General features: G+C 42.7%; 2 protein-coding genes across 8 annotated transcripts in view; both read right to left on the minus strand.

Moving 5' to 3' along the window:
- Positions 1-410: 410 nt before the first annotated feature.
- LOC130165153 (ly6/PLAUR domain-containing protein 1-like) lies at positions 411-8,320 on the minus strand. The gene is made up of 4 exons (XM_056370139.1): positions 7,975-8,320; positions 4,955-5,089; positions 2,290-2,560; positions 411-1,957 (listed from the first exon to the last, which is right to left on the minus strand). Exons 1-3 carry the CDS (start codon positions 8,087-8,089, stop codon positions 2,313-2,315), a joined length of 498 nt encoding a protein of 165 aa, XP_056226114.1. The 5' UTR covers positions 8,090-8,320; the 3' UTR covers positions 411-1,957; positions 2,290-2,312.
- Positions 8,321-9,372: 1,052 nt separating this feature from the next.
- Positions 9,373-27,331, minus strand: part of LOC130165303 (nck-associated protein 5-like) — a 126,045-nt gene continuing 108,086 nt past the window's right edge. For 5 of the 7 annotated variants that reach the window (XM_056370452.1, XM_056370453.1, XM_056370454.1 and 2 more), the window contains 7 exons: positions 27,126-27,231; positions 26,004-26,091; positions 21,789-22,112; positions 19,894-20,009; positions 19,260-19,395; positions 18,983-19,158; positions 9,373-11,624 (listed from right to left, as the gene is read on the minus strand). In XM_056370452.1, coding sequence (XP_056226427.1) covers positions 11,304-11,624; positions 18,983-19,158; positions 19,260-19,395; positions 19,894-20,009; positions 21,789-22,112; positions 26,004-26,091; positions 27,126-27,231 — 1,267 coding nt within the window. In that variant the 3' untranslated portion in view covers positions 9,373-11,303. The other 2 variants (XM_056370458.1, XM_056370457.1) reach the window with 2 other exon arrangements.

Raw genomic sequence — 27,331 nt, forward strand, 5'->3', positions numbered from 1 at the left:
AGCATTTAGGCCCAAATAACCTCCCAGAGACCACCAGCGATGGAGGATTTCATTTCCCAGAGAGTCATATAAAGTTGCCCCCCCACCCCCACCCCCTTCAAAGCCCCCCAAAACTCATGTATTAATGCTGAGGTGAGGTGAATTCTAATGCTAAGCTGTATGTGGCTTTACTTGCTTGGTTTTATCTTGAAGAAAAAGGTGTAGACATTGCAATATCCCATGTTTGGTCAACTCAATCAGGGAGGGTCCCATTGCTGCAAGTAAAATTAAATCAAATACTGTTCCTGTGCTAGAACTCAGTCTCCTCCCAAATTACAGCTTCCTTTCAAATCAACTTTCCTGGACATAATTAGAAAATTACAGAGCTGTAAAACACAACAAATCTCGTTACTGACTGAAAACATGACGGGTCCATTTTTCTGCGACATTTATTTACATCACATATCAGCAGATTACAGCGTCACTCTTCACAGAAGACCGGTCAAAAACACTGCCATGAACGTTAATCAGATGGTCCATCTCTGTCTGTCTTCGCTTCCAGATTTCCCTTCAATAAGTTTTTAGAATCTCGGTCAATATATTCTTTTTCATATGAAAACATCATGATAATGTGAAGTCAATAATCTGAGTGAAATCATCAGGACAGGGCCTCGGGTGCGATTTTCTGCTTGATCTGCCCTTGACCTTTTAATCAGACCTTCATTTGTGGCATTGAAATACCATGAGACAATGTTGCTGTTGTCACTACGTATAAATATAATACTGTACAGACTGAAAAACAATAATGGAAGCAGTAAAATAAAACTTCATGATACAAATAAATAGGCAAATAAATAATTTAGCGGCATAAATTTCCTAATGCCCACCTGAACATGGAAATACGATCCATAAGTGAAATTAGTTTTCAGTGGCGTGGATTATAAATACAGTATTTGGTCTAAAGCAGTGGCTACATGCATCAATTGCTTTGATTTGGGCATATATTTAACTGTCTTAAGTTATATAAAGTTAAAGGGAAATATGGCTGAAATCACCCTGAAGAGAATTTAATTGTGCTTATAGCTTGTTCTTATACTGAACTATATTAAACTTTATAATTCACTGTAGCAGGTGTTTCTGTGTAAGACAGTTCAATAGCTCATTTCACAAAGTACTATAAGGAATATTAATGTCTCTTTAATATTTCTACAGAGCCTCTTAATGTGGCCGAATTAACTCAAACCAGTTTTATGAACAAGGGCGAATAAGCAAAAACACAGAAACCATTTAAGCATCCTTCATATTCACTGTAGCAAAGTGTCAATCAATACTGTACGGCAGTGGGAAATATGCATATATATATGGCAGGATGGTGTGCTGCAAGAGATCTCAGAAACCTCAAAGTGCCATCCTCATCATAACATACGAAGAAGAAGAAGAAGAAGAAGAAGAAGAAGAAGGTAAGTACAGTTGGGGTTCCTAGGGTCAGTTCTGTTGTAATCAAATTGAAATAAGAAAAATCTGAGCAATAACAGCAACAGCATCACCAAGAAATAAAACCAACAGTGCTGTATCAAACCATAGATCAAATAACGCCCACAAAACAAAAGCTTCAAAATATTATTTTCTACATTGAGCTCTACCTGCGTCCTTTTACAGCATGTAATAACCAGAAAATAACTTCAGAGCAGCTTCTTTACAAAACGCTCCACTTCACAAAAAGCAAAGAAATTGAGAGATGTCTCGCGGCAGACTGGACGGTCCTCTCTCTGACAACAGGGGCGATACATTCAGATGGCTCGGTATGTCTCCAGCCTCCGGTTCAGCAGTGTCATTCTCAGCGGTTACGGTGTTACATCGATCTGATTCACTGTTTTTCTCGTGATGCTGGGAAAGATACAAAGCAAGTGTGGTGTTCCGAGTCCGCTCCTTCAGTGTATCGCAGTCAGTGAGTGCAGGTCCAGGCTCCAGGGTGAACCTATGACAACAACAACAAAAAAAAAGGACAGGTTATGTGTTCACTCAGTCTTTAAAAGGCTATAATGCTAACCCACCAGATTTGGGGGTTTATGGACCTGCCTTTGTGCATGTGGGTCATGTTGAAACAATAAACTGTTGCAGCAATGTTGCAAGGAGAAACTAATATGATTTGACCTTTACAGGTTGCCAAAACTTTGTCTTTTGATTTCAGTTCACAAGCCTTTAATTTAGTTCTGACTGAAAACCCTGATGAACCGAAATCAAAAAGCTAAGAAAGTGAGGTTTTCTTTTCTCTTCTATGGTTTGAACTAAAGATGAATCAAACTGTACAGCAGAATGACGGCGGGGGCCGTCTACGTCAGCGGGAAGAGCGTCGGCGGCAGCAGGAGAAAGGTCAGGAGGAAACGAAGAGGCCGGTCGGTCTGCAGGTTTGGCGTCGCCGCCGAGGGGACGGGCCTCTTCCTCTTGGGCCCGTTGCACAGCGGGGTGTTGCAGCAGGAGATGCAGACCGAGTTCAGCCTCCCGGTGCAGAACTGCTGGTAGCCAGAGGAGGCGATGAGGCAAGCCCCGGAGGAGGCACAGGACTTTCGATAATGTATTCCTGCAAACAGGAAGAACTGTCATGTTGCAAAATATAACATCAGACTGAGAGAGGCCCTGATTCATTCTTCCCCGCTGTAATTAGATTGCTTAGATTGAAGATGTAACGTATAAGAGAGCAGTGTTTTGGGATGCTGCAGCATTTTATTGCTCTTTCGGGTTACAGAGCGATTGACTTTCTGTCTTCTCTTATTAACTGATGCTTGTCAGTGTGCTGTATGTTACTACAATTTGTATGCTTGTATGAAGGAAAACAAACTCATATTCTTCTTTATTGCACTCCAGAGGCGTGGACTCTCTTATCGAGTGTTTCTGAGTTTTTGTAGCAGTGCTGTTGTGGTGTTTATCTTGTGTTTTTCTTTTGTCTGCAAACTAAATGTCCTCTTACTGGAAAAGAAAAAAGTTTTGATGAAATCTAATTCAGATAAATTCAATCTCTGCGGGGCAGAATGTTCCATTATGTGGAAATGCTTTTATTTGACAAAGGAGGAGAAATCCATACAACTGAATATTTTCCTCTATGATAGTCTTTGTGTTTGTGTTATACAAGCGTACAAAAAGCATCAGCGCTCTGCTACCCTGTCAAGGCAAGGCATAAAACCTTAAGTGCAGCAGGTTCAATATCAGAACATCATCACAATACTAGTGTCACAGGCGTCCAATTACAAAATCGTTTGTCCGAGCATCAGGCCACATGCTTCATCCGTATGTTAAGTGGTCACCTTGACAAACTGGCTACTGGTGTTTTATTGTTTTAGTAAAAAAAAAAAAGACAGTTTCCTCTAAACTCGAAAGGAAACAGTCGATTCGACGCCCTACAGACTGCACCATTTTATTTCCTGTAACACAGAGCAAGACTAATCTAATGTCGTGTCAGTGGCGGCTGAAGGAAATCTCCTCCTTGAATAATGAGCTGAACGAAGTGGTTCAGTGAGATGGTGTATTTTCTTTTGGAACAACGTCAACACGACACCAAATTGCTTCATATGAAAATGAGCAGGAACATAAAAACAATCCATGGATTTACATTTGTCCGTGGAGGTTTATAATGTGTAGCCTATGTTTTGCAAGGGGGGGGGGGGCAAATGGTGCGTTATACAGTGCAAGATGCTTTGTGGAGTCTATCCACACAACAATCGATGCCTCTCTCTCTGTCTTTGAAACTGGGCAAAGGAACAAAAATAACAGATAACGACGTCTGTTACGCTGAAAATCACAGGAGATTGTTTTGACCTAGTCAGTCTTTTCTGCTGGGTTAGTAAGTTAGACATACAGTATGAGGAGGGAGACAAAAAAAGGGATAGTTGGGTTTCCTTGGTGAGGAGTTCAGTTTTTTTTTGACTCATAAGAGATAAAAGGGGGAAAAACAGGTGCAAACATCACCATCACTGTAGTTTATAGACTGTGCTTGCATGACTTGACAATAAATGTCACCTCGTAGCTAAAAATCTTTTTAAAAGTGAGATATTTTGCTGTTTTCCAGACATTCTTGTTTACGACTGCGTCTCAGCTCTTCCCAGTTGAGACATCAGTATTTAATATTAATTGTCTGTCCATTTATCTAGAAAATTGCGGATGCTTAGTGGACTTAATAATGTTGAATACCCCTCATCTAAATGTTAAAGATATAAAACCTAATGCTCGGAGGTCAGCTGCCTCTGCAATTCCCAGACGGTCACTTTTCGTCCACAGACAAATAAAAACACTAGCTTTCTACTTGGATACCTTCGGCTGGCCTAGCCTGTGGACTCGCAGCCTCAACTATCAATCTTCGCTGAGTCTGTCCTGGATCCCATCAAAGAATATGAAAACCTTGAAAGAATATACTCCCACTAAGGATGCATAATCCTCTAAATCTGTATTTTAATGATAGAGAATGAAGAAAGATGGAAAGATCCATATCAGCTCTATAATACATTCGGCACGATTGACAATCATGGGATGTATGTGTCAGATTTATGTGTGTACATGATCTTTTTGTCATGCTTTTACTTTACTAATCATGTCCTTCCTGTTTCGTTTTGCAATGGAAAATGATGGGAAAGCGGAAACACTTGCACTCGGCATAAAGATATATTGGAATCTGTTTTTGAGCCATCAAACAGACGAACAAACACACCGGGCTGTGTGCTTCACATTCCAGCAGCAGAAAGTGTTATTTGAAATAAACTTCAGTAAAGCAAGGGGGTTAGCATGAACAGTAATAGCTGCCATGGCTCAAAAGTCAAATAAAGGACAGCCACTTACAAAATATTACCCTTCAATGAAAAACCCAAGGACAAACAGAGGTGCAGCAACCTTCTCTCCCTGTGTACCAACCTTCACACCAGACCAACCCTGCAGCATTTACACTTTAAATAAGAAGATTCACATTATACAGCACACTGTCGCTTACCATCAGGTTTGACCAGCACCTCCTTCTGGCACATGTCCTGCACGTTGACGGTGCAGTTGACGATGTACTCTGGCGTGGAGCAGTCATTGTGCTTCATCTCCTCACACTGGTAACACTGGATCTGAAGGGCATCTCCTGCACCACGGAGGAGGAACACAATGGCAAGATATACACTCACTGCTGTTTTTTATAGTGTTTTCCCTATGGAATTGTTTTGATAGACAGATAATCCCCTGGACCCAGGATCGAGCCTTGTGGTACACCACAGTTGATCTTATATTTCCTGGGTTCATCGAGGGCAAAAAAACAAAATCAAAAAACATCTCTACCTGTGAGGTAAGAGGTAAACCACTGAAGAACAGTGCCAGAGAGGCCCACACATTTATATAGTCTGTCTATGAGAATATTGTATTGTAAATAATGCAGTTTGAGGTAAGAAAATCATTCCACTGCTTCAAAACTAACTTCTCTAAACTCTGGCCTTCAACCAGGGCAAAAGCCTCCAGAGCTACCTCACTAAGACCCACACCTTTGAGATGAGGGTGAATTTCTGGTTATTTTTATATTAATATTAAAATGCATTCAACATTCTTGCTTTCCTCTGCACTAGATCTGCAACATCTATTTCCTGTTTTCTCCCTGCTGTCCTTTCATGACATCATTCTTCTTTGGGAGCATATTGAGTGTATTAACAACAGCTGGTCACATTATTCTTACTCAACATATTTTTCTGAACATTTCTTATCTTCTCTGTGTTTTCTTCGAGTCGAGCAGCAGCCGCTTTTATAGATTCTTCTGTTGTCTGAGTGCCTTTGATGGTGTTTCAGCCTCAAACAAGGCTAATGGCGCTACACGAGAGTGCAGTTTCACCTTCCCTTTCCTCTGTACATTGATGTGAAATTACTAGCAGAAGGGCATATGAGCAAGTCTTTAACCAAGTCTGAGTTTTGGTGTTTCTCAGCTCTTTTATTGCCTGTGTCTTGAGTGTCAACAGAGAGGTTATAGATCAACACCGTGAGGTGAGAATAAGCTATAAAACACGCATCATGGAAGCACAGAGTGGTCTCTTTAAACTCCCCTTTAACCTATGTATTTATATAGGTGATAAAGCTCCATTTCCAATGCAAACAGGCAGACGAGAGACTTGATGTACTCTGTCAGTGCAGAGGTACTTGCGTGTATCCTCATCTCCTGAAGTGGTAAAAAATGTGAGTGCCTCACTGCAACAATGTCTTCTCATAAAGATAAAGTACAGCGCTTTTTGCAGCTTTTGTAAATTTCATCTGAAGCTTTTAAAGCTGCAGAGAAGAGCTTTTCTTATTACCTAAAGCTTCATGGCGATTCTGAGTATCTATTGTGCACATGTGCCCTGACGAAGGAGCAAGACATCTGCAGAAATCAAGATACAACATCTAGACTGGAAAACGTGCAAAAGAGTCAGTGTTATGCTGTCGCTGTTGGTTAATATTGACATTTTAGAGCCATTCGTGTGACTGTTACAGCTGGGGAAATGGAAATCAAATGGTTTATAGCCTTGGGAATAATTTCTGCAGATCATTTTTTTTGCTGTGAAAAACCCAAATGATGTATTTTCACTGGGTGCACATTGGTAAAGGTGAAGTCTGTCCATTTTTTATTGAACCTCTGAATGATTCTTTGCAGGAAGAAAAGAGAAAATGAAAATTTCAACACTATATTAGCTCACAACAGTTCTTTTTTTAATTACATATGTCAGTGTTGAATTCTACCTGTCAGGTTCACTTAATTTTTTAATAAGATATCCAGCATCGCATTCAGAGGACATGCCTGCCCTTTCTCTCTCTAGTATCCCACACAGGCTATTCATCCCCACTGGCAGATATTACTGGTGTAATTATTGAAATGGCACCAATCATTAATCTCAACTCCAACAGCGCCATCACACACAACTGATAAAGGTCCACATATAACATCACAACCCCAGCTTAATTACTTTAAACCAAGCAAATGCCTGAAACTTCCATCCATCATCTGGAGGGAGACTCGTGAAACCAAGGAACTCATTTTTGGTCATGCTGGAGGGAAAAACCCAGCGCCTGAGCTCAGCTTATCACTTTTAGAAAATTGCTCTAAATCTATTTCTTGGTTCCATGACAGAAAACAGGAGCTGATAGGAAAAATAAACTGAATCCTTTGCCACATTTTGCACCCAGGTGCAGAACAATTGCAAAAGCAATATCTACTGATCACAGTCCCGTTGACTATAATCACTATAGGGACCTCAAAAGAAAATAATAGTGAAAAGAAAATCAGACACAGGTGCAGGAGCAGCTCTGGAAACACAATCCCATTTCTTAACATTAGCGCCAGCCACTTCAGACAGAGCAGAAAGCATCACGAATAAAGATCCCTCAACTGAGAAATAGACAGAAAAAAGCTAATGGGCAGCTGATAAATACGAGTAGGCTATTAACACTTTAAGGGTGTTATACTGGCTTTGCATGTTATCTCCCTCTGTGCCAAAGCAGCGCAGAGGACTCCGGCACGCTGCTCCTTTCAGCGCGTAAAAACGCGTAAAATCACCAAAAACGCAACATGACTGCCAATCGCTGCCTGTTCTTTTCTCCATATTCCTTAAGTTTCCCCAAGTGTATAGCTGCGTAAAACCAAGCAGTAAATGTCTGCTTTGTGTTCAGATCTGTACATCTGATCTCAGGCACAGACATGCAGAGAAAACAGGCAATAGTTCTGTTTTCTAAATGTGAAGGCATCAAAATAAATTTGTAAACACTTTGGAACAGTGTATTTAAGCTGGCATCGTTTATTATATTTGTTCCATCGATGCAGTACAGGCACATAATCAAAACCATTTTTGCGCATTGGCATTTCAGCGCTGTTGCGCACGAATGTGAATAGAAAGGAGGTATTTCTTCAGCACATAACGCAGTATAAGCTTGTTTTTGTCTCATCCAGACTCCAGACTGTGCCATCACACACTGACTGACGCGGGGCTGCAGTCATCCTCCCCAACTTGCACCTACCTGCGTCGAGAAGGACTCCGAGTAAAGTCGCAAAAACCAGAAGACGCATTCTCTCCCAAATGACGCTCGGAAGGGAAACATCAGACCAAACGGGCTCGTTCAGACACGGAGGCATGGAGGACGCACCGCCGCGGAGGAACCCCGGACACGGATCCGCTCATCCTCTCGGCTGCGCTGAGGTAAGACCAAAAAAAAAAAAAAAAGAGAAGCTCCGTCAAGTGAGAGGGATGAGCTCCAGCGCAACTGGAGAAGGAGCCTGAGCGCAGAAATCATACAGCGGACCACGTGACCGGGGGACCCACAGCAGTTTGTCTTCATGCACTGATGCCAAACAAATGATGATAATGTTCCTGTGGAGGCTTTTAGCACTTCATGTAGTGGGTTTATGGCTATTTCTGGACTCCTGTTGCTAATAACTGCACCAATAACATCTGTATGTAAAGGCTTGGGCGCAGCTGTGACTGACCTTTACACTGTCATCAAAATCTTTCTAAAAGGATTAAAGTTTGTGGCAGCTACTTTTTTTATTTTCCCAAGAATCCACTTGTATACTTCAACCACTCATATGGTGACAGTGAAACCCGTTCATTAACTTTACATTGGTTTTCTTTGAAAATGTTTTAGATGTATTAGTTGTGTTTTTTGGTGTTTCTGTAATATTAACTGTAAAGTATTTACGTCATATTTTTGATGCTGTGTACTGAACAACACATTTCATGATTCATTTATTTAAAGTATCGCTCCTGTACAGTGGTACTCACCACAGCCGTGACTGTTGTTTTGTATTAACCTCTTCTGCCGCCTGTGTCTCTGTAACAGATGAATGGGCAGCTACACTGAGTCATTGTCTGTAACGTTTGACTTATTCAGCCCTACAGGCAGTTTTATTTTTTTTGACCTAAACTCCTCCTCAGATCACAAACACAAACACACACCAGAAGAATGTTGCCACTGAACCATGGCTTCTACCATCTAACATCTGCTGCTGCTGCTTTTCAGTGCGTGCTGTGATCAATACAATATATTGAATGTATACGGAGTGACGCAGAGAGAGAGGTCGCCCGGGCGTGCATGAACTAATTGCGTTTATTTATAAGCACATAATTGCCCATCAAGGGAGTAATGGCTACTAATCCCTCAGCTGCAGCGAGCGAGCGGGCTGAGCGCTGTGGCTGTCGCCGGCTCTGAGCCTCGGTCCCCCCGCGGACAGACTGTGAGTGGGACGCGGTGATTACACGGGATGTCTTTTCTCCAAACCTTTATTTCCACATTCAGAGGCGGTGAATATATGAATGAATCACCTGAGTGACGCACGTTAATGCATGTATGCATGTCCTCCTTGTGTCACTCAAACAGACGCACAAATAAAAACACGCACGCACACACACACCTTGCAGCTCAGGTTGAAATAGGAAATAGTTTCTCATATTTATTTAGGAAATAGTTACATAAAATATAGCATTAAAGTCTAGTGTAACAGACAAAATTGCACACAGTAATAATAATAATAATAATAATAATAACAATAATATTAATAATAATCACCAAAGTAACACTGCTGGTAACCATTTCTCTTTACAAAGGAACCAGGAACATTTAAGGAGAGAGGTGAAGCATGACAATCACACTACAGTCTGACAGTACAAAATGTGGGTATAAATACTGGACATCTAGAAAAATACACAAGTCCTCTTCAGACTCTCTTCATACAATATTAACAGTTTCATAGAAAAATTGAAACACAGTCGGCTCTGTTGATTAGCACCAGCTGGTCAAATTCCAGAGAGAAATTTGGCATAACATCAGCCTAAAGTTCAAATATGTCTTTAAAATAAAGTGATAAAATATTTTAGTATTAGCTCTTATTGATCAAAATAAAGACAGTTTTTTTCTTTTTTTAAAAAAAACAAGAACTCCTAATGAGCTCCATAAACAAAAGACACATGCCATTTTCAAACAGCAGACTTAAAACCTTGGTTGAATGATTGGCAAACAATTTACATCTTTCTTTTTTCTTTTTTTTTGTTTATTTTTCCCGTTTGCATATATCAATCAGCAATGCCCATTCTGATATTAACTTATAGCAAATTTTATATACAACATAATATACAACTAGGAAAGGAAACTGAGGTTTGGAGAGTTCAGGTTTGCTGTGCTACATGAGAGGAGAAACTAGACTGTGTGGACTGTGGAGTTTTGTATCAGGAACTTAAAAAAAAAAAGAAAAAGGAAAAGACTACTGAGTGTTATTTGTTTGCGTCAGCGTTTTCCTGATGGCTGTATTTGAAGTCGTACAATCTACATTAGTCCAGTATGTTCCCTGAGCTACCAACAATGACACTGCGTGCGTTCAAGCCAAAAGGTTGGTCGTTTTGCTGTACCTGCGCATCCGTCGCACACCGGAACAGCATTACATTAGTTCGTGTACCACGTAGAAACACACACACACACATATGCTTTCAGCTGACATCGTGAGATAATCTACTGTTAGCTGAGCGGCGATCATTTTCACCACGAGATCGGCAGAAAATGATTTAAAATGAACTGAAACTGTTGTGATACCTTTTATAAAAATTTTGCCCCAGCAGACAAAGATGAAACAGGTTTATTATTATGGGGTGGGATGGGTAATTTTTAGGGGCAACTTCGATGGGCAATGTACTTAGCAGCAAAACATAAAATGACCCCTTGGCTTTTAATCTAGTTTCCTAGCCAACAAGAATGCAATCGAAGCATCTGTATACGCCGATATTGCCCATCAGTGCCGCCGCTAGAAGGACGCCCTGCTTTCTCACTGCTAATAAATTCACTTTACACTCCTTACAAACTTTGTACAGTATTTGTTACAGTGCAATGATAAGAAGTTCCCCAGCATGGGAGAAAAAAAAAGACAAATCGCAATGAGACAACAGTGTGTATTGCTGTCCAGTCCACCGCACCCAGAGCCAAACTATTAAAAGTCCCGGTTTGATGTTTGGGTTGAGGTTTCGTCCTCGTCTCCAGCTCCACTAAGTGCTTTGTGTTGTGTGTAGGGACGACAGGGCTCCTGGCGTATGGGGGGCAGGGCTGTAGTCAAGAAGACGTTAGTCCAGTATGAGTTGCTTTCAAGACCGGACTGCGTGAAAATCCACTCCACAGGCCTAGTGTGTCAGCATCCAACCAATCAACGCGTGGAATTAAGAGAAGAAGAACAGAACTCAAAAAAAAGGCAGGAAAAGGTTACGACCAAGGGCGCGACAAGATGTCAGAGTGGCTGTAAGAAAAAACCAGAACTCAAGACACGGACTGGTTTCCTTCACTGCAGCCCCGCTGCCCCTGTCTCTCTGCCCCTACACGTCATTGGAGCCCTGACTGGTGCAGGAGGAGAAGCTGTCGTACAGCGAGTCGCTCAGGGAGCCCACCGGATCCGCCCCGGGCTTGCCGGAGAAGCTGGAGGAGGGGGGCTCGTCCACCTTGCAGCAGTCCTCCGCGCTCTTCTCGTCGACATGGCCGTCACCTCGGCGGCCCATGTCCGGGTAGAGGCCGCCGCCACCGCTGCCGCCGCCGCTGCTGGAGCTGCTGTGATTCAGCTTGTTCAGGGACTCTAAGGAGAAGTCGAGGGAGCCCGGCTGGTTTGAGCTGACGGGTGTTTTCTCCTGGGGCATCTCCTTCTGCAAAGGAAAAAAAAAAAAAAAGGAACATAGATCAATAAAGAGCACGGAATGTAAATTCAACATGATTTTCTGCATCTCGATGAATGTTAAACGCCGCACTGTAAACACAGCATTTCCCCTTTCTCCGCTCTTCTGCGTTGCTTTGACAGATACACAATAAACGCCAAGCAGAGGAGTGAGTCTGACATTGCTCCATGTAACTCATCTGGTCTGCAGTGTTGAGCTGCAAAGCGATGAGACTGACACCGCTTCAGAGCATGACACTGATCTAAATTGAGATTTTTATCACACTCAAGGACCAAATGTTTGTCTTGGGTGTTGGTAGATGTGCATCTCTGGGCACCTGGGCCCACCCACGCTCCCTGTTATATTAACTGCATTGCATGATGCCATTCTTTCTTTTGTACAGAAAGTGACAGTCTGCTTTACAGATTAGCATAATCAGGAAGGTGTTACTCAAGGGGAAAGCTGCTGTCTGTTAACGCTGCTTCAACTAACAGGGGACGCTGCAGCCTGAACGCACCGACTGCTAGACTGATGACATGTGCTCAGGAGTGGCGGCTGTTTAGACGGTATTAAAATTGAAAAATGACATCAATGTAGGTCTTATTGTTGGTCTATGAAACGGCTCCCTGACCTGGTTAACATTCTTTTTTCACTTGACATTATTCCACGCCACTGCTGATGAAACAATACCACACATGAACCCTTAAAAATAGTTTGTGGTGCACCAGCTCTCTGAGAATTCTACATGATTTCTACTGTATGCCTTAAAAGGGCACTTCAGGGAGCTTGTTACTGTGGTTCATGTACTGTGATCAGCATCAGCACCCCTCCTCAGAGGCTGTAAACAGCAATTCCAGGCTTGGAGCAGAGCAGCTATCTGCACAGGTATTTTTTGCAGGGGTAAGTACACAGAGGAATAGCTGGAGGGTTCAAGCAACCTCAAGGGACGTTCAAAATCTGGACCATTTAGTGTTTTGCTGCGGGGTGTATCTCCCCTCAGACCTAAGCTACTCCATACAAGAAGCATGAACACATCAACATGACTGCATCGGTAATACAGGTCTGAGCAGTAAAAACTTCTACATGTTGCTAATGGAACCCCCCCCCCCCCCCCCCAAGCGTTCTTTGATACTAAAAGTTGCCAAGTTTTCTTAAGTCGCTGACCTCATGATCAAAATGCTAATATGCCGGAAGACCAAATGCAACATTCAGAAGGTAGGTTCTATAAGTTCGGGTCCATGCGAGCTTTATTCCTCCATCAGGACACATGCTGTCATGGGCAGGAAATATTGTCTGCATGACGTCTCACTGCGAGGACCAGCGACAGATTTCTTGTGTCTTGTTTTGTAAGGCTCCCTTTAATTTGAAGAAATTGTATTCGCATCATTTCAACAACCTAAATGAGTAACTGTTGCGGCTTTGTGAATTATGTAGATGCACCTGCCTGCAATTGTGACTTTCCAGTTTTTAACAGACTGCAAACACCTGTCTAGTTCTTTCTGTCAGAATATTCTCTGTGAGGTTTGGTTCCTTCCAGAAATGTGTGTGCATGTGCTGTAATACGCTTTTCCCCCAACCTGCCACGTTCTCTGCGTTTTCCACAATTCCCTCTGACCACATTGAGTTTTTGCATCCTGCTGTATGTCAGGCTGCAGAGACTAAAAACAACAGTGCTAGTTGTTTTTTAAGTCCTGGTTCCTCATGCGCCTGAAGCTTTGTTGGTTTCCTCTCCTACCGGCTTGCTAATTGCATTCACCTGCTGTCCCCAGGTGTGCACGATTCCGTTTTTTTTGGTGGGGGGGGCTGGAATGAAACCAGCGGGACTCTTAGCCCACGGGGGCCGAGTGTGACAACTGTAGGTACTGTACAATAAAATTCAAACAGCTCTGTCTTGCAAAATGTCTCATGAGTGCACAGAATTCATGCTTTACTGAGGTTTTTCATAAGAAGAAAAGAAAATAGTTTTCAAAAACATTGAAATCTTTGTCCGAGCTCTGTGCAAACACCATCAAACTGAGCAATTATTTATTTCAAATTGTGTGCAAGTATAATAGAAAAATTCTTCTTTGCATTATTTAATTCACTTTAAAACTTCAGAGGTTGAGCTCAAAAGCTAAACCCCAAAAAACCCAACCTAATCATATCAAAACGCGAAGGTGTATTTTGATGCAGAATCAACCTTACATCCTTAAAATCCCATCAAGCCAGATCCATGTGCACCGTTGTGACCTTACTCAACAGGCACAGTCGTGATGAATTTGTAAAGAAGACAGAACGCTGAAGGAAAATGTGCCCAAAGGTGAGATCTGGCTCACATGTGATATGAAGGGTTTTTTTTGCAGGTGTGGTGGGTTGAGCCCAAATTAAGCAGCAGGTGTTGAATGCTGATTAGACGTGTTTAAATTTTTAGCTTAACATCCACACGCTGCTATTCATACCATCACTACTTTTTATGTCATTGTCAGCCATAAAAAAAAAAAAAATTGTTGTTTTATGGCCTCGGGGGGAGGAATGAAAGAGAGTGTGACGTGATGTGGATCAGTGATTACCAGAGCCGTGTGACAGGGAAAAACAGTCTTTAGGTCCTGACTCTCTCAGCCAAACCCTTCTCCCTCTATATCTCCTTTAGGTCGGGGAAAAAACAAGAGGAGAAGAAAGAGGAACGGCTGTGTTATCGCTGATTGGATTTGATTTTGGAAGAACACAATTACCAGCAGATCGAAGCTTTCCCCCGGTGCAGGATCTCCTGCACAAACCCGCTCACATAACAGAAGCTTTGGGCAGACGTCTCGGCTAGAGCTTCCCACTTGAAAACACGAGGGGCCAAATCGGCAATTGGTTCTGCATCACATGTCAGTAATGGGATGTCTAAACTTGAATTCAGCAGACCTGCTCGCTATAAAAGCTTATTGAAAGGGTTTTTTTTTTTATTTTTATTGTGACTTGAACCAGACATGTTTTCCCCTTTTTCTCCTGCTGTTCTGTATTTTTCTGTCTTTACCTTGATGTTTTTTGACTTGTATACATAGTTCTGCAAAAGCCATTCGGTGTGATTACCTCTTCTTATTGTTAGTGGCGGAATCTGCCATTTTCCGCCCCTGGATTCAGATGGCCTGACTGAAGCCTTGCATGTACTGTACTTCAGCGCAATTTCATCTCATTGTTACGCTGATAATAGCTATTACTGCCGCCTCACATTAAAAACATTCAACTCGCAAAACACAGCGTGGCTTTTGTTTGAGAAACAGGAAATGCAATTAATTTAGCGAGAAATAAACAAACAAACAAAAAAAAAAACAAAACAAAATGCATCTTCAAAACTTTACATGGTCATTTTTTTCTTCCACGGATCATTTTTAATTTATGCCGTAATGGAAGAAGAAGGAGAAGCCACAGAGAGCTGTTTGCTGTGCTGTAAATGCACAGTCTACACCGGCTGTTGGCGTAGTTACCACAAAGTAGCTGCTGTGTGCGAGTGTAGAACCACGCTTGATCACACTTGGTCACCGTGGTAACAACAGGTGGCGCCGTTATCAACCAGCACTGAAATCTTAAGCACAACTTAAACAGTGTTGGGGCTTTATCTTTCGCTTAATGACATCGTTTCGGCGGATTCGGACAGAAAAGTTTGCATTAAGCACAAACTGAGGCACGATAAAGAAGAACAGTGAGAATTTGTTAATTAATTAATACTGCTTTTTAATGATTTTGCATGTAAAGCGTTTAAAAGTATGCAGACTACACTATGTTCTATTACCTGTGAATTCCTAAAGCAAGGCGTCTTCTGGAGGTTTGCTCACTATCGACATGGGGGAGGGAAATTGGAAAAACTCGCATTGTTACTTTTCATTGTCGTCCGGAGTCTGAATGTCATTTGCAAGACAACGTCGCTCATGTCGTGTCAGTGATATTGCATCGACTAAGGCTGATGTGTCATGTTTGACGTGAGGATGAGCGATGGCAGTTTCTTGCTTTCTATTCCGCCTGACTCCTGTGCCTCGCTGGCTAGCAATGCTATCAGTCTGACAGCAACTCTAGAGGAGCGCATATTCCTGCTGCCGATATTTATTCGCACACTGATATTGTTATAGTTTTGATTATCCGCTGGCCCTGTTTCAAATTACAGCTGAAATGCTCCCTTGCCTTGCTATCATCGCTCAGGGTACCAAGCTCCTCCCGCGCCGGAGGAGATGCTGCGCATGCTGATTGGTTGTTGACTGGTGTTGGACCCGGGTCACACAAACCCTGGGAATCTCCCTAACTTCACGCCTTTGCTTGTTTTAATGTTATTCCCCTGCAGCAATTTCTTTCTCCTTCATAAAGACAAAGGACGGAAAGAGGAGGAAAGGAATGAAGAAATGAGAAAAGTTCGTTTGGGAAGGGAATTCAAGCCAAACAAATGGAAGGACAGAAGAAAAGTGTTTCGAACAAAAGCAGGAGAAGTCAACTGAGAAGAGCAGCCGAAGAGAGTTGTACAGGACAGACAGAAATAGAGAGAGGCAAAACTGAAAGGAAGACAAGAGAAGACACGTGGGAGAAAGAGAGACTCAGAGGAAGGAGAGGATAGAAGGAGAAAGGGGGCGGAGGCCGCCGTTAGCAGGGCTGTCAGGTGCTGTCAGGATGATGAATGGGAGGCCAGCATGGGCTGTGAGGGCTCTGATGGGAGCCGCTGAGCTTTACATCACTCTCCTGAGTGTTTGTGAAAGGTTATTAAAGGCGCTTAAATCACCGGGCTCTGACACAGGCCCGCTACCAGCCACAAAACTTCCCCAAACTGCGGCCGGTGACAACGTCTCCCAAGTCAAACGCGACAAAAAAAGGGAAAGCGGTCGCGCAGGTATGGACGCGAGCGGCGAAGGGGTGAGGAGGTGACGCGCGCGCCGATGGATTGTCTTTTTCAGAAGAATAATGTAGGGTAAATGGGTTCAACTCCACTCATCCATCATTACAGCTGGTTCACAGCTTCAGGAGCAAGGTTACTGTTGAAATTAATACCAAACTTTGCAGGAAAGTATTTGTACTTATTGCATTTAAATATTTACTCATAAATATGCAGAAATCTTACTGAGACATTTCGGTTCAAACGTCTTCAAAGTTTTTTTTTCCTCACAAACAGTGAACAGGCCTCTCACTACAGAGGGGTGATTCAAGCATTTCCTGAAGCTAAGTTCAACTTCCTCTTGATTATACAGCACCAACGCTCTTTATTCATTATTGTTTGAGATACAGACACCCATCTCTGGAGGTGCGCCACTTCTATTTGAAGACAGGTTGAAATATATTCTGACAGCACTAGCAGACTGTTTCACTTACTTTGCAGAAAAGAAGGTTTAGGCCCCAGTTATAGATAGAAACATGCATAAAAGATAGCTTCAGTAAGTGTTCGTTATCAGGGGGAGACAGTTAACTGCACAGTGGCAGGGGGTGTCCACATCATTTTATATGCATGAAATAATTGGATTTTATTCCCCACATAGAAGCTTCTTTCACTGTTGTAGCTGGTCATTTATTTGGGCAGTTAAAGCTGTAATAGTGAATTATGTTTTATAAAGTGATATTTTTGATATTAAGGTATCATATAATCCCTGTATCCACGTGTAAATAACTGTTTTCTTCAGTACAGTTCTGAGTTCCACCCCCTGCGTGCTCCAGCTAATGTTTTGACAGGGCAGGCAGGAGACGTGGTTGTAGTGGGAGTTGATCTCTTGGCCTCTCACATTTGCTGCAGTCCCTTTAAGCAAAGCCTAACTCCCCCCACCCCCCCAAACTGGCCTACCGCAACCAATTAAATGACAGACAGGTTTAAGGACGAGACAAACAGAGCTCCGTTTGTCGCGTTCCGCCTCTTGCGCGTCAGTTAACGGAGTCGTGCTCGCAGCTTTGGTTGCACGGCGCCGCGTCGCCCGATGACACGCCGCCAGTCGGATCAGAAGCCAAACTCTCTCTCTCTCTCTCTCTCACGCGAGTCCCCGCTTCCTGTCCAAGCGAGAGCGCTGAACTTTGCTTTGTTAAACAGACACTCTGCCACATCCAATCATATAAAATGGAATCTTTTTGCTTGAGGAGGTCAGATGGTCCAGACAGCTACGGCGAACAGGGAGCTTAGAGGGATTCAGTCTCGCTCAAGTGTTTCCCGAGGACACTTTAGCAGTGTTTCCTGGCTAACTCACCCCTGGTCTTCCACCCTTCCTCGCAGACATCTGGTCAAATTTGTCATTTTCTGCAGATCTTTTTATATATAGTTTAGATCTGATCTCGGTGTTAAATTCCAGGATTACACCAGAGGTCAAGAATCAAGAACACAAGAATAAATTCAGTGTTTTTCTCCCACCGGTCATGCATGATTGTTTTTTGAACTTGTGTTGAGTCAGACGATTTTTTTATTTTTTACTTTTTTCAGAATATGGATTTTTGTGTCAGGCTGTGTGTTGGGGCAGCAGCAGCGTAAGAGAGTAGTGTTTGGTTGTCCCCTGGAGCTCGGCCATGCGGGCTGGAGGCCATTTCATGGTCTCCGATCCTCATTTGTCATTCAGCAGCGTTAAATACTTGTAGGCAAATACCCGCTGACACAAGAGGGGGGCGACGCGATCGAAAGCAATTAGTGCCTGCTCTCTCTAGGAAAATCTACAAACAATTCCAAGGCTCCAAAAAGAAAAAACCCTCGGAGTTGAGAGAATTTTCGCTCACGCCTTAGGACGTATTTTTCGAAGTTGACATTGCAACTCAACAAGACTCGCTTTCGACCGTGTGAGAAGTCGGCCTGCTGAAAACCGGACACACGGGAATGGTAAAAATTCAAATTATTCATCTTCACTCCTCTGCCGCAGGGAAGGGGAAATTATGCAAACCCCTACGACAGTGTGTGTCTCAATCCAAGGAAGAGTTTCACTGAGGGCAGGTGCTATTTTTTTTTTTTTTTTACCCGCACACACATCCTGGGAACTGTCTGGCTTTTTTTATGTCATTTTAAAGTGCCTCGATTGGGTTCCATGAAATGAGGAAACTGATTTATTCTCCAACAATCAACACAGGGCATTATCTCCTTCAGATTGTATATTGAGGTGAAACAATCAATAAGAGACAAGCTGAGAAAACAAAACTTGAATATATAAGCATAAAAGTTTCCTTCTTATTTACAATAAACAAGCACTTCAGGGCAGAAATGAGCGGAATGTTTAGTGCCTTCGAATATGTGAGCAAGAAATATCACAGGCTGCGCCGCCTCCTGGATTTCATAGGAGGGTGTAATGGCCAATAAAACGCTTGATCGGAATCAGCAGCGTAGCAGTAAAGCATCTTTTGAGAGTAAAACCGATGGGTCGGAAACAATGAGCCGGGTTAACACTCACGCTGAGTCTGTCTCCTGCTTTGCCGTCGAGGGATGACTCCTTATGCAACAGGTTGTACTGGGAGATCCTCCTGCTGTCCTTCTCCAGATGTGAGAACATGTCGTGTTGGTAGTAGTCCATGATCGACAAGGACGTCTCCACGCTGCTCCTCTTCAGGGTCTCCTCATTCTGGTCGACTGTTAGTAGAGATATATTTGTTTCAGCAGAAGATAATAATAAAGAGAAAAACGGACGGGGAGAAATGAAGTATTTATTTTAAAAAGATTTCATTTCAGACCTGAGTCGCTCTTCTTGGTTCTGTTGACGAGGGTCCTATGCGGCGAGCCCAGCGCGCTTCTGGTTTCCTCCAGTTCGGTCTCGGTGTCGCTGCTGCTGCTGCTGCCCGAGTACGTGCACACTCGCAGGGCTCTTTCCTGTTCACAGTCACAGAGGCAGAGTCATCTTCAAATACAGATATATGAAGCACTTTCAGAAACTCAAAACGAGCACCGTTAAGTCGATGCTGGTGTGAAGAATAAAGAATGAAGAATGTGAAAAACAAAGAAAATCAAACAGTAAAAAAAATAACCCCCCTGCAAAATTCATTGGAGCATTGCTTTGTTTTCCAGCAAATAACACAGAGAATAACTTCACTTTTGAAAGGCTGCTCCATATCTAAGTCAAAACATACCATACTTTTTTTGTGACCTCGGGTATTTAGATGTTGTTTGGCTTCATAAAAATGTATCTATCACTACAGACATAATAACTTGTTGCTGTATGTTTACCAACCCGGATAAAAGGACCATATCCATTCAATACAAACATTTTTACTTTGTTTTGTATTCAATTTGGGGCTTTATTTATATGTAATATGTCAATTTAGAAACATTTCACACAGATCTGTGCACACTGGAATGTAGATGACTTACACCGGGCATATCATAGTCCTTGGTCTTCATCTTCCTCTCCGCTTCTTTCTCGTTGTCCTCCGTGGAGACGTTGCTCGGCGGCGCACAAAGACTCAACCTCTTTGTCCTGATTGCATCTATAAGTCAAAAGAGACAAAAGAGAAATGAGTCATGAGGCGTACAGTAAATAACAGTGGCTGTCTCGTACTCGCCACGTTCACTTCATGTAATGCATATTGATAGCGGCGAGAGGAAAACATCATTTGAATTTCTCTAAAGTGACAATCTCTCCTCGGGCAGACAGACAGATGAAACGCAGGATGAGCACATCTCGCACGTCCATTCAACCAAAACCCATCTAACTGCCAACACAACCGTTCTCTGCATATATGAATGGAGCCGCACAATATCCCAGCTATCAAACATTAATGGTGTCCGCCCCGTGATTGTTCCCAGCCATGACTCCTGGCGGCCCAGATATAACAGCTTTCAGCTGTCTGTCCCTGAATGAGGAAGCAAAGCCTTATTATCCCACTGCCTACTGCTGCCTCGGACAGACGCCAGTTTAATTGTCTCTTAACATTCAGCTGCATCACAATAACGGGCTGCTTTTGGCCAGTGCTCCATCTCCATCTGACAAATCTGCATCAAGATAATAAAAGTCACCGTCACCTCTTTCCTCTCACCTGTGAGGAAGCTAACAATGTTACTTTAGCTCCAGGATTCTACGTAATGATAATAAAAAAGGAAAAAGAGTGGTAAAACACATGATAAAGATGTGCAGAATACGTTTAGGCTCCTCTGACTTGTTCCACGGGGGGGGGGGTTCTCACTGACAGCTGTGACTCAAACTGCCGGCTCTGCAGTGCCACCGCGGCACTCAGGTGAAATAGATGCAGGATAATGTCCTGTAAGCATAAATCCCCAGCGGTGATCACTCATCCCTGTGTTGTTGTTGTTGTTGTTGTAGCTTTAATCAGCCATCTGACTGCATCTTATACCGCCGCCATTCTGTCGCGCATCGCGCCGAACGCCATGGCAGAAGGCGCTTTATGATCTTTGGCTGTGCTGACGAGCTTAATTGCATTTGTTAGTTTCCTCAGGGTTGAGAGTGTATGGGTTTCTATAAGGAGACACAAGGAGTCTTTAGTCATCCCTGCTGAGTATCAGACGTCAGTGTTGATGCATTAGCCTCAGAATTAGCTGAACAAACAAGGCTCCTTTGCTCAGAGTATAATAAACCAAACAACTTCCTCCTGTCTGCTTGTCTGGAGACCTTGAGGGCTCTGGAGGGGAAAATGTGTTAACATAAAGTACGGTGACATTCAATATTTCACGTATGTCCTGAAAGTGAAAACAAGCTGTCTGAGGCTCTCAAGGCTTGGCACTTCGCCATCTAGCATGATAACAGTGGCATTTGCAGACATACATTTCAATTTCTTTTCCTCCACGGGTCTCGATCGCGGGGGAACCGATTCAAAAACAAAGCCGATGTCCTTCTTTGCCGTGCGGTGCCCTGCGCAGCAAACAGTGTTGATCCGCGGAGTGAGCTCAGAGTGAAACAAACCGGCCGTACACGGGTATGTCAGGATTTCCAGGAGCACCGGTGAAATATTAACATTTTCTGGGCGCAGTAATAAGCAGCTGTTTTTCTGAAAGATAAAATCCTTAGCGAAGCTTGAAAAGCTCAGAAGTTTGGTCCACAGTAGCTCTGTTTTCTAATCCAAACAAACAAAGCTGATTTCCAGAAGTGACATTTGTCATTGCCTGATTTGAAGGACATGAATCCAAATTAAAGTTTTATTATTTGTCGGATCTTCTCTATATTATTATTTAATATTGATCTCATGTTTATTAATATCTCATGTTGTTAAGCACAAGCTAGGGTTATTAAAAGATTTTTAATCTTGACTCACCTGAAGTTGCTAATTTGGGCAGCCGGCTCTGGGTGTCCTGGGTGTTGCTGCTGCAGGTCACGGTGGGGTCAGACAGGGAGTGACCCATGCTGGTAGGGGCATGCAGGCGGGTTTTTGGGAAGGAAGGCACTTTCACATCGGGGTCAGAGGGGTCTGGGCGAGAAGAGGGAGGAGGCTCCGGATTGAGCTCAGAGGAGCCGGCGGTCACCCCATCGGGGCTGGATTCGGATTTAGGGATGTGGCGACCGCTGGCTCGGGTGACGGAATCGGGGAGAGGGAAGGTGCCGATCCCGCTGTCCAGGGTTCTCATCTGACAGCCGGAGCCTAAAGTGACAGGGAGAGGAGCGTGATGTCTGGGAGAAGCAGGGGGGGACAACAACGAAAGGAATAGAAAAAAAGGAGGGTTTTGGATTTACATGCAGCGGAAGGGGTTGTGAGTAAAGAGCGCATCTGTAGCAGGTTTGGCAACACGTGGTCAGTAGGAGAAGAGAGAGGAGACAGCATTTTTTATTTGATATGGTAATATTTCGGGAATTAAATGGCGCTGGAACCTCCACCAGCTGTTGCATCTCTTATATAATCTTCCTATCACTTAGAAGCTTCACAGCAGTGATACATTCTAATTTGGGAGAAAATACCTTAAAACGATATGACACACACACACACACAAAATAAAAAGCACCTGCTGCCAGCAATTGTGAACTTCACACATAACCGAGCCGCAACCCCGAAGGAGTGCATGCTGGGTTGTAATCAGGGGAAAAGACAGCGTGTAGCAACAGATGGACGTTGTTTAGAAAAACCACAGTTTGCAGATCCTTGACGGAGGCCGGAACAGATGGATGACCGTTCATCACAGCCAAGGTCTTTGTAACTGTTAACGCTAATGACCAACAGTTACATCGGCCAATTATTAGTGGTGTCTAACTTTTCACTGGGAAACAAATTGTGAAAGTGAAAAAGTATTTTTTTGTATTGTCTCATCTTTCTGTGTGTCTGTTTGTGTGTGTGTTGCTGTGGGCAGACTCGGGTTGAAACACGATTCCATTACATTATGTCTTCCAGTGTTTGCCTCACAGCTGATGAATCCTCTGCAGCCGCCCTCTCCAAAATATTGCAAGGTAAAAAAAACTCTTAAAGCGAGACCAGCGTGTCTCTTTCTTTCTGTTTTGTAGAGGTGGATCGATACCGACAGGCTCCCCTTCTCGACTGTATAGCTTTGTCTCGGTGGGAAGCACAAAACACAGCATTTCCTTCTACGAATAAAAAAAGCTGTCTCTGAATTCTGACGGGCGTTACAGTTGAGTTTAAAAAAGGAGTTTGCGAGGAGTGTAAGGGGCGCATTTCCCGAATCTGTTTATTCCGGGAAAAAAACATTTTTCACTCGGGCGTGAAGCTAAAAACTACCGATCCATGTTCTCTACGGATAAACCTGGCTTACGATGACCTCGTCTCCGGGTGCCAATCCGCAAAGCGCTGTCCATAAATTCACAGATGAGTGGAACTTAAAAGGAGTTAACTCATTTGTGTCACTTGAGGAATGCGGTGACTTGCTCGTGACATTCAACACCATAATGTACACGCAGAACTTGTGAAAATTAGTCCACAGTGTTCGTTGGACAGATGGCCTCATACTTGCACACATAATCTGCACTGACTCACTTGAGAATCGTTGCCGCGCAAAAGTCAACAAAACAAACGTTAAAACCTTGATCCCAGTTTTAAAAAATGCATGATGTGGTCGACACACGCACTGAGAGTGCACACATGAAATCTTATTTGTGTGTGAGACAAAGAAAAAGGCAGAGAGAGCCATAGATTACACAGCTGTATAATTGAGGGCCGAGCCTGGCAGTTCAAAATGCCCTCTATAACCAAACCATAACAAGGTCCACAGTAATTCCACCCAGAGGCAACAGCAACTGGACATAATCTAGTTTTTCATGAGCTCCCTATCACTTCTGAATACAACCTCCGGGGGTTTGAGGGGGAGAAAGCTGCTTTGTTGATACCTCCACTGTGTGAAATTGGCTTTATGCAATGAGGAGGTGTCAATGGGAAAAAAAAAAAAAAAGAGTCATCACTAATAACTATAACCTCATTTAAGACGTGGGTCATCAGAGTGAAGATACAGACGTTGCATTAATGTCTTTTTTTTTTTTTGTCTTGATCATCTTGTGGTTTCTTGCTTGTCGCCTCCTAAAAATTTTTTTTCCTTTGCAAAACAGAATACAGTCAAGAAAGAAAGTTTTGGAAGCCAGAAGCATCAGCCAATAGTGAAGTAAATGCTAAATCACTGGTATTGATCGACAATGCCATCAAACAACTGCAGTTATATTAGGGTCGTTCTGTGCTATAGGCCAGTCAAGATGTTTTTTATCGTCCCCTTTATGAGGAAAAAATACAGAATCTTCTAATATACAAGAACCGGCTAATGCAAAGTGAACTTCGAAATCCGCATTCATAGCTTGAGAATGGATTTTGCTCGAGCTGCTTGCATCATAAAGCGGCTGGATGTATAACTATTTACATGATTGATGTGTTTGTCTGGCATTACGCGAGCGAACGCCGCACTTCGGCGAGACGTGACATTAAAGCGGCGCTGAGGAGCAATGAAAAGCCACAGCTGAAACCTTTATGAAATATTTAATTCATACCGTCTGAAAGTGCTTAGTTGGCAGAATATAAAGAAGGCAGCCTGTTAATCACAATACACAGACAATTAACCGTTTTATTTTGGTCACTGGCTCTAACCCAAACGCCAGCTCTTTCCACACTCTGATTTGATTAGTTACTTCTAAGGTAATTCTTCAAGCTACGAGAATGAGTGAAACTGAGAGCTTCTGCTTCTATAGAGATTATTTCCACCAACAACCAACAGCCTTAACAAAACACATTTAGCTAAAGTCCAGGAACTGGCAGATGTTCACTTTAAGTCCATTTCAATTTTGTCACAGTCACCACCATGTGTATAGTTTAGATGTAATCAGTGCCAACTATGACGCAAACCCAAGGTCCAATAAAACAACTTTTACAGCAAGTTAGTAATAAGCTAAGTGATGTCAGATACAATGAGGAAAACTGACGACACAGAACAACATTAGCATTAGTCTGTGGTTGTGTTCGTGTCCATGAGACGCCGTGAGAGTGAACCAAAACAGAGACGTTGCCGGCCATAAAACCAAAACAACAGGCTTAAAGTATACAGCTTTGTAAAGCTAAAAGGACCAGATAACTTTGTAGGTTTGTCACTATGAGTGACTAATTTCATATACAAGTAGTCATATGATTCCACTATTAATACAAAAATATTGATTGAGTGGCTTTAAATGCATGAGAATAGTTTAAAAAATATCATGTTACTAAAGCTAGGACAATCTGAGTACAACTATGAAATCCAATTTATAAGTCGAAGACTAACACTATGAAAAAAAAGCGCTTTTTTTTCTAAAGACTGTGGCTCCAAGTTATAAAAAGGACTTTCTTAATTCACTGGCCGTGGTGCTTTATTGCAGCAAATGTCATTACGACCTTTGAGATGGATCACAAAGACGATTTCTGAAAAACCGCGCTGACTGACAACTGAGCGACAAACACGCTGCACTCCACATCCAGTAAACAACAGTTCTCTCTCTCTCCTTCCCCTCACTGAATTACATTCTACAATGAAAGTTTGTTGCACTGCAACGACAACAATAATCATCCCATCTCGCAAACTGTTTGATGCATCTATTTTTCACTTCCTTAGCTGCTCAGGCATTGTAAAATATCACCTGGTTGCACATCAATCACCTGACTAGATTGTCAACATGTTGTTTGCAGCCACTGCTATTTCCCCACAGTAATAGCAAGTCTGGCAAGTGAGGAGAATCAGTTGGCGGAGGAATTGAGTTGTCAATCACATCAGGAAATCACAACTGTAAAATGCGTTAATGCTCTGTTGCACTGGTTGATTCGTGATTGTGTGTGGCAGCTCTTTCGTGCACTAGATGAAAAAACTACAGGGTGAGGTAAACACTTGCAAATATAAGCTCAGTGGTTTAAAACAGACACGAACGTGAACTCCCGGTACCGTGGAAGAAACAGATCAAAGTTGGTAAAAAAAAAACCTCAAAAAATTTGCACGAGATGAGATTTGAACACGACTTTTTCAAAAACATTTCTTGTTGTTCTTTTTGCTAAAATGTCCCGATGCGTGGTAACACACAAGCTTACCTATCATGTGGTCTTGACAAGCTGTGTCCGGGATGCGTGCCTCCTCATTTTCAGCCCTTAGATTGATCCTCTGAGTCATTATAAGGGTCTAAAATAACAACAATGCATGTTAGTGATACAAACTTCACAAAGCAGGTATAATATTCCATAATACATATAAATACCATGATATACAGTTCATGCAAGTGTCTTTTAGTAGTTTGTTTAAGGTGTTGCATAATGTAACAGCTTTTAAGATGAATAGGTAAGCTTGCGGCATTGTGAAATATGTTAAAAGTTTTGTTCAAAAAGCAGGAAAGGTGAGGTAATTGTCATACTTTTCGTGCTTTACTTTAATTGGGCTATTTAAAAAAAGGTTTTTAAGGGTGGCGCACGAGGGGCTTGTAGGTCATAAAGCGTTGTTCTTTTGTTGTATTTCTGTGGGGAGGGAAGGCTTGGAGGACGGTATTAAATGGCCGCTTTGTCGAATTGAGTGCCTGCGATAAGCGGCTTCTCCGCGTTATCGAAATCCCACATCATCCGGAGTCTCTTTTTGTCATTCCCTCCCTCCATTCAGCCCGCTCCTCCTTTTACTTTCTTTTTTTTTTTTTATTGCTGTCTTGCTTATTTAAGGCTCTCTCACGCACTCATCCTCTCCATCATTTTCTGATCTTTTTTACTGACAGATAATAAAAAATAAAACCCATAAGGTCATAATTTTTCCAAAGCGCTGTGATATGATTTAAAGAATCAAGCTGCTGAGAGAGGCCTAATTTAAACTTGTATTACATGCATGGCCTGATGGCTGTCTCTATGTGAGATACAGTTTAAAAACCTTCAGCCTTGTGGAAACAACATCGGCCTGGGTTGATAATGAAAAAGTGGGCGATGAATTGCAGGCTGAGTCAGAACACAATGTGAATCAATAGCAAGCCTTCAGGGGGATATGATGCTGAAGAGGCGGCGGTGTTGTGGATGTGTTTGAGAAACACGTACACTTCAAGTGTGGAAACCTATGGGAATTTGCATGTATGTGTATGTGTGTGTGTGTGTGTGTCATCAGATTGTCCAAACACAGTCAGAGCTCGACACCGAAATGAAGTCAGTTGGAGTTCTATTAAGGTGCCGTGTTTGCTAACTTACAGTAGTATCTGGACAGATCTCCATATCTCCCTTCATTTCGCTGTGTTTCTTGGGTGTGGAGATCCCAGGCGGTGATGCAGACACAGGGTTGCCCTTCAAAGCAGACCTGCGAGGAAATAAGATTTCATCTGTTTTTACGTCTGTGTGCCGAGCTCCTCCTTTATCAACTTGGCAGGTAGAAGGTGAACCCGCTGATAAATTGCATT

Source organism: Seriola aureovittata, chromosome 24 (genome assembly GCF_021018895.1).
Source record: "Seriola aureovittata isolate HTS-2021-v1 ecotype China chromosome 24, ASM2101889v1, whole genome shotgun sequence".
NCBI lineage: Eukaryota > Metazoa > Chordata > Actinopteri > Carangiformes > Carangidae > Seriola > Seriola aureovittata.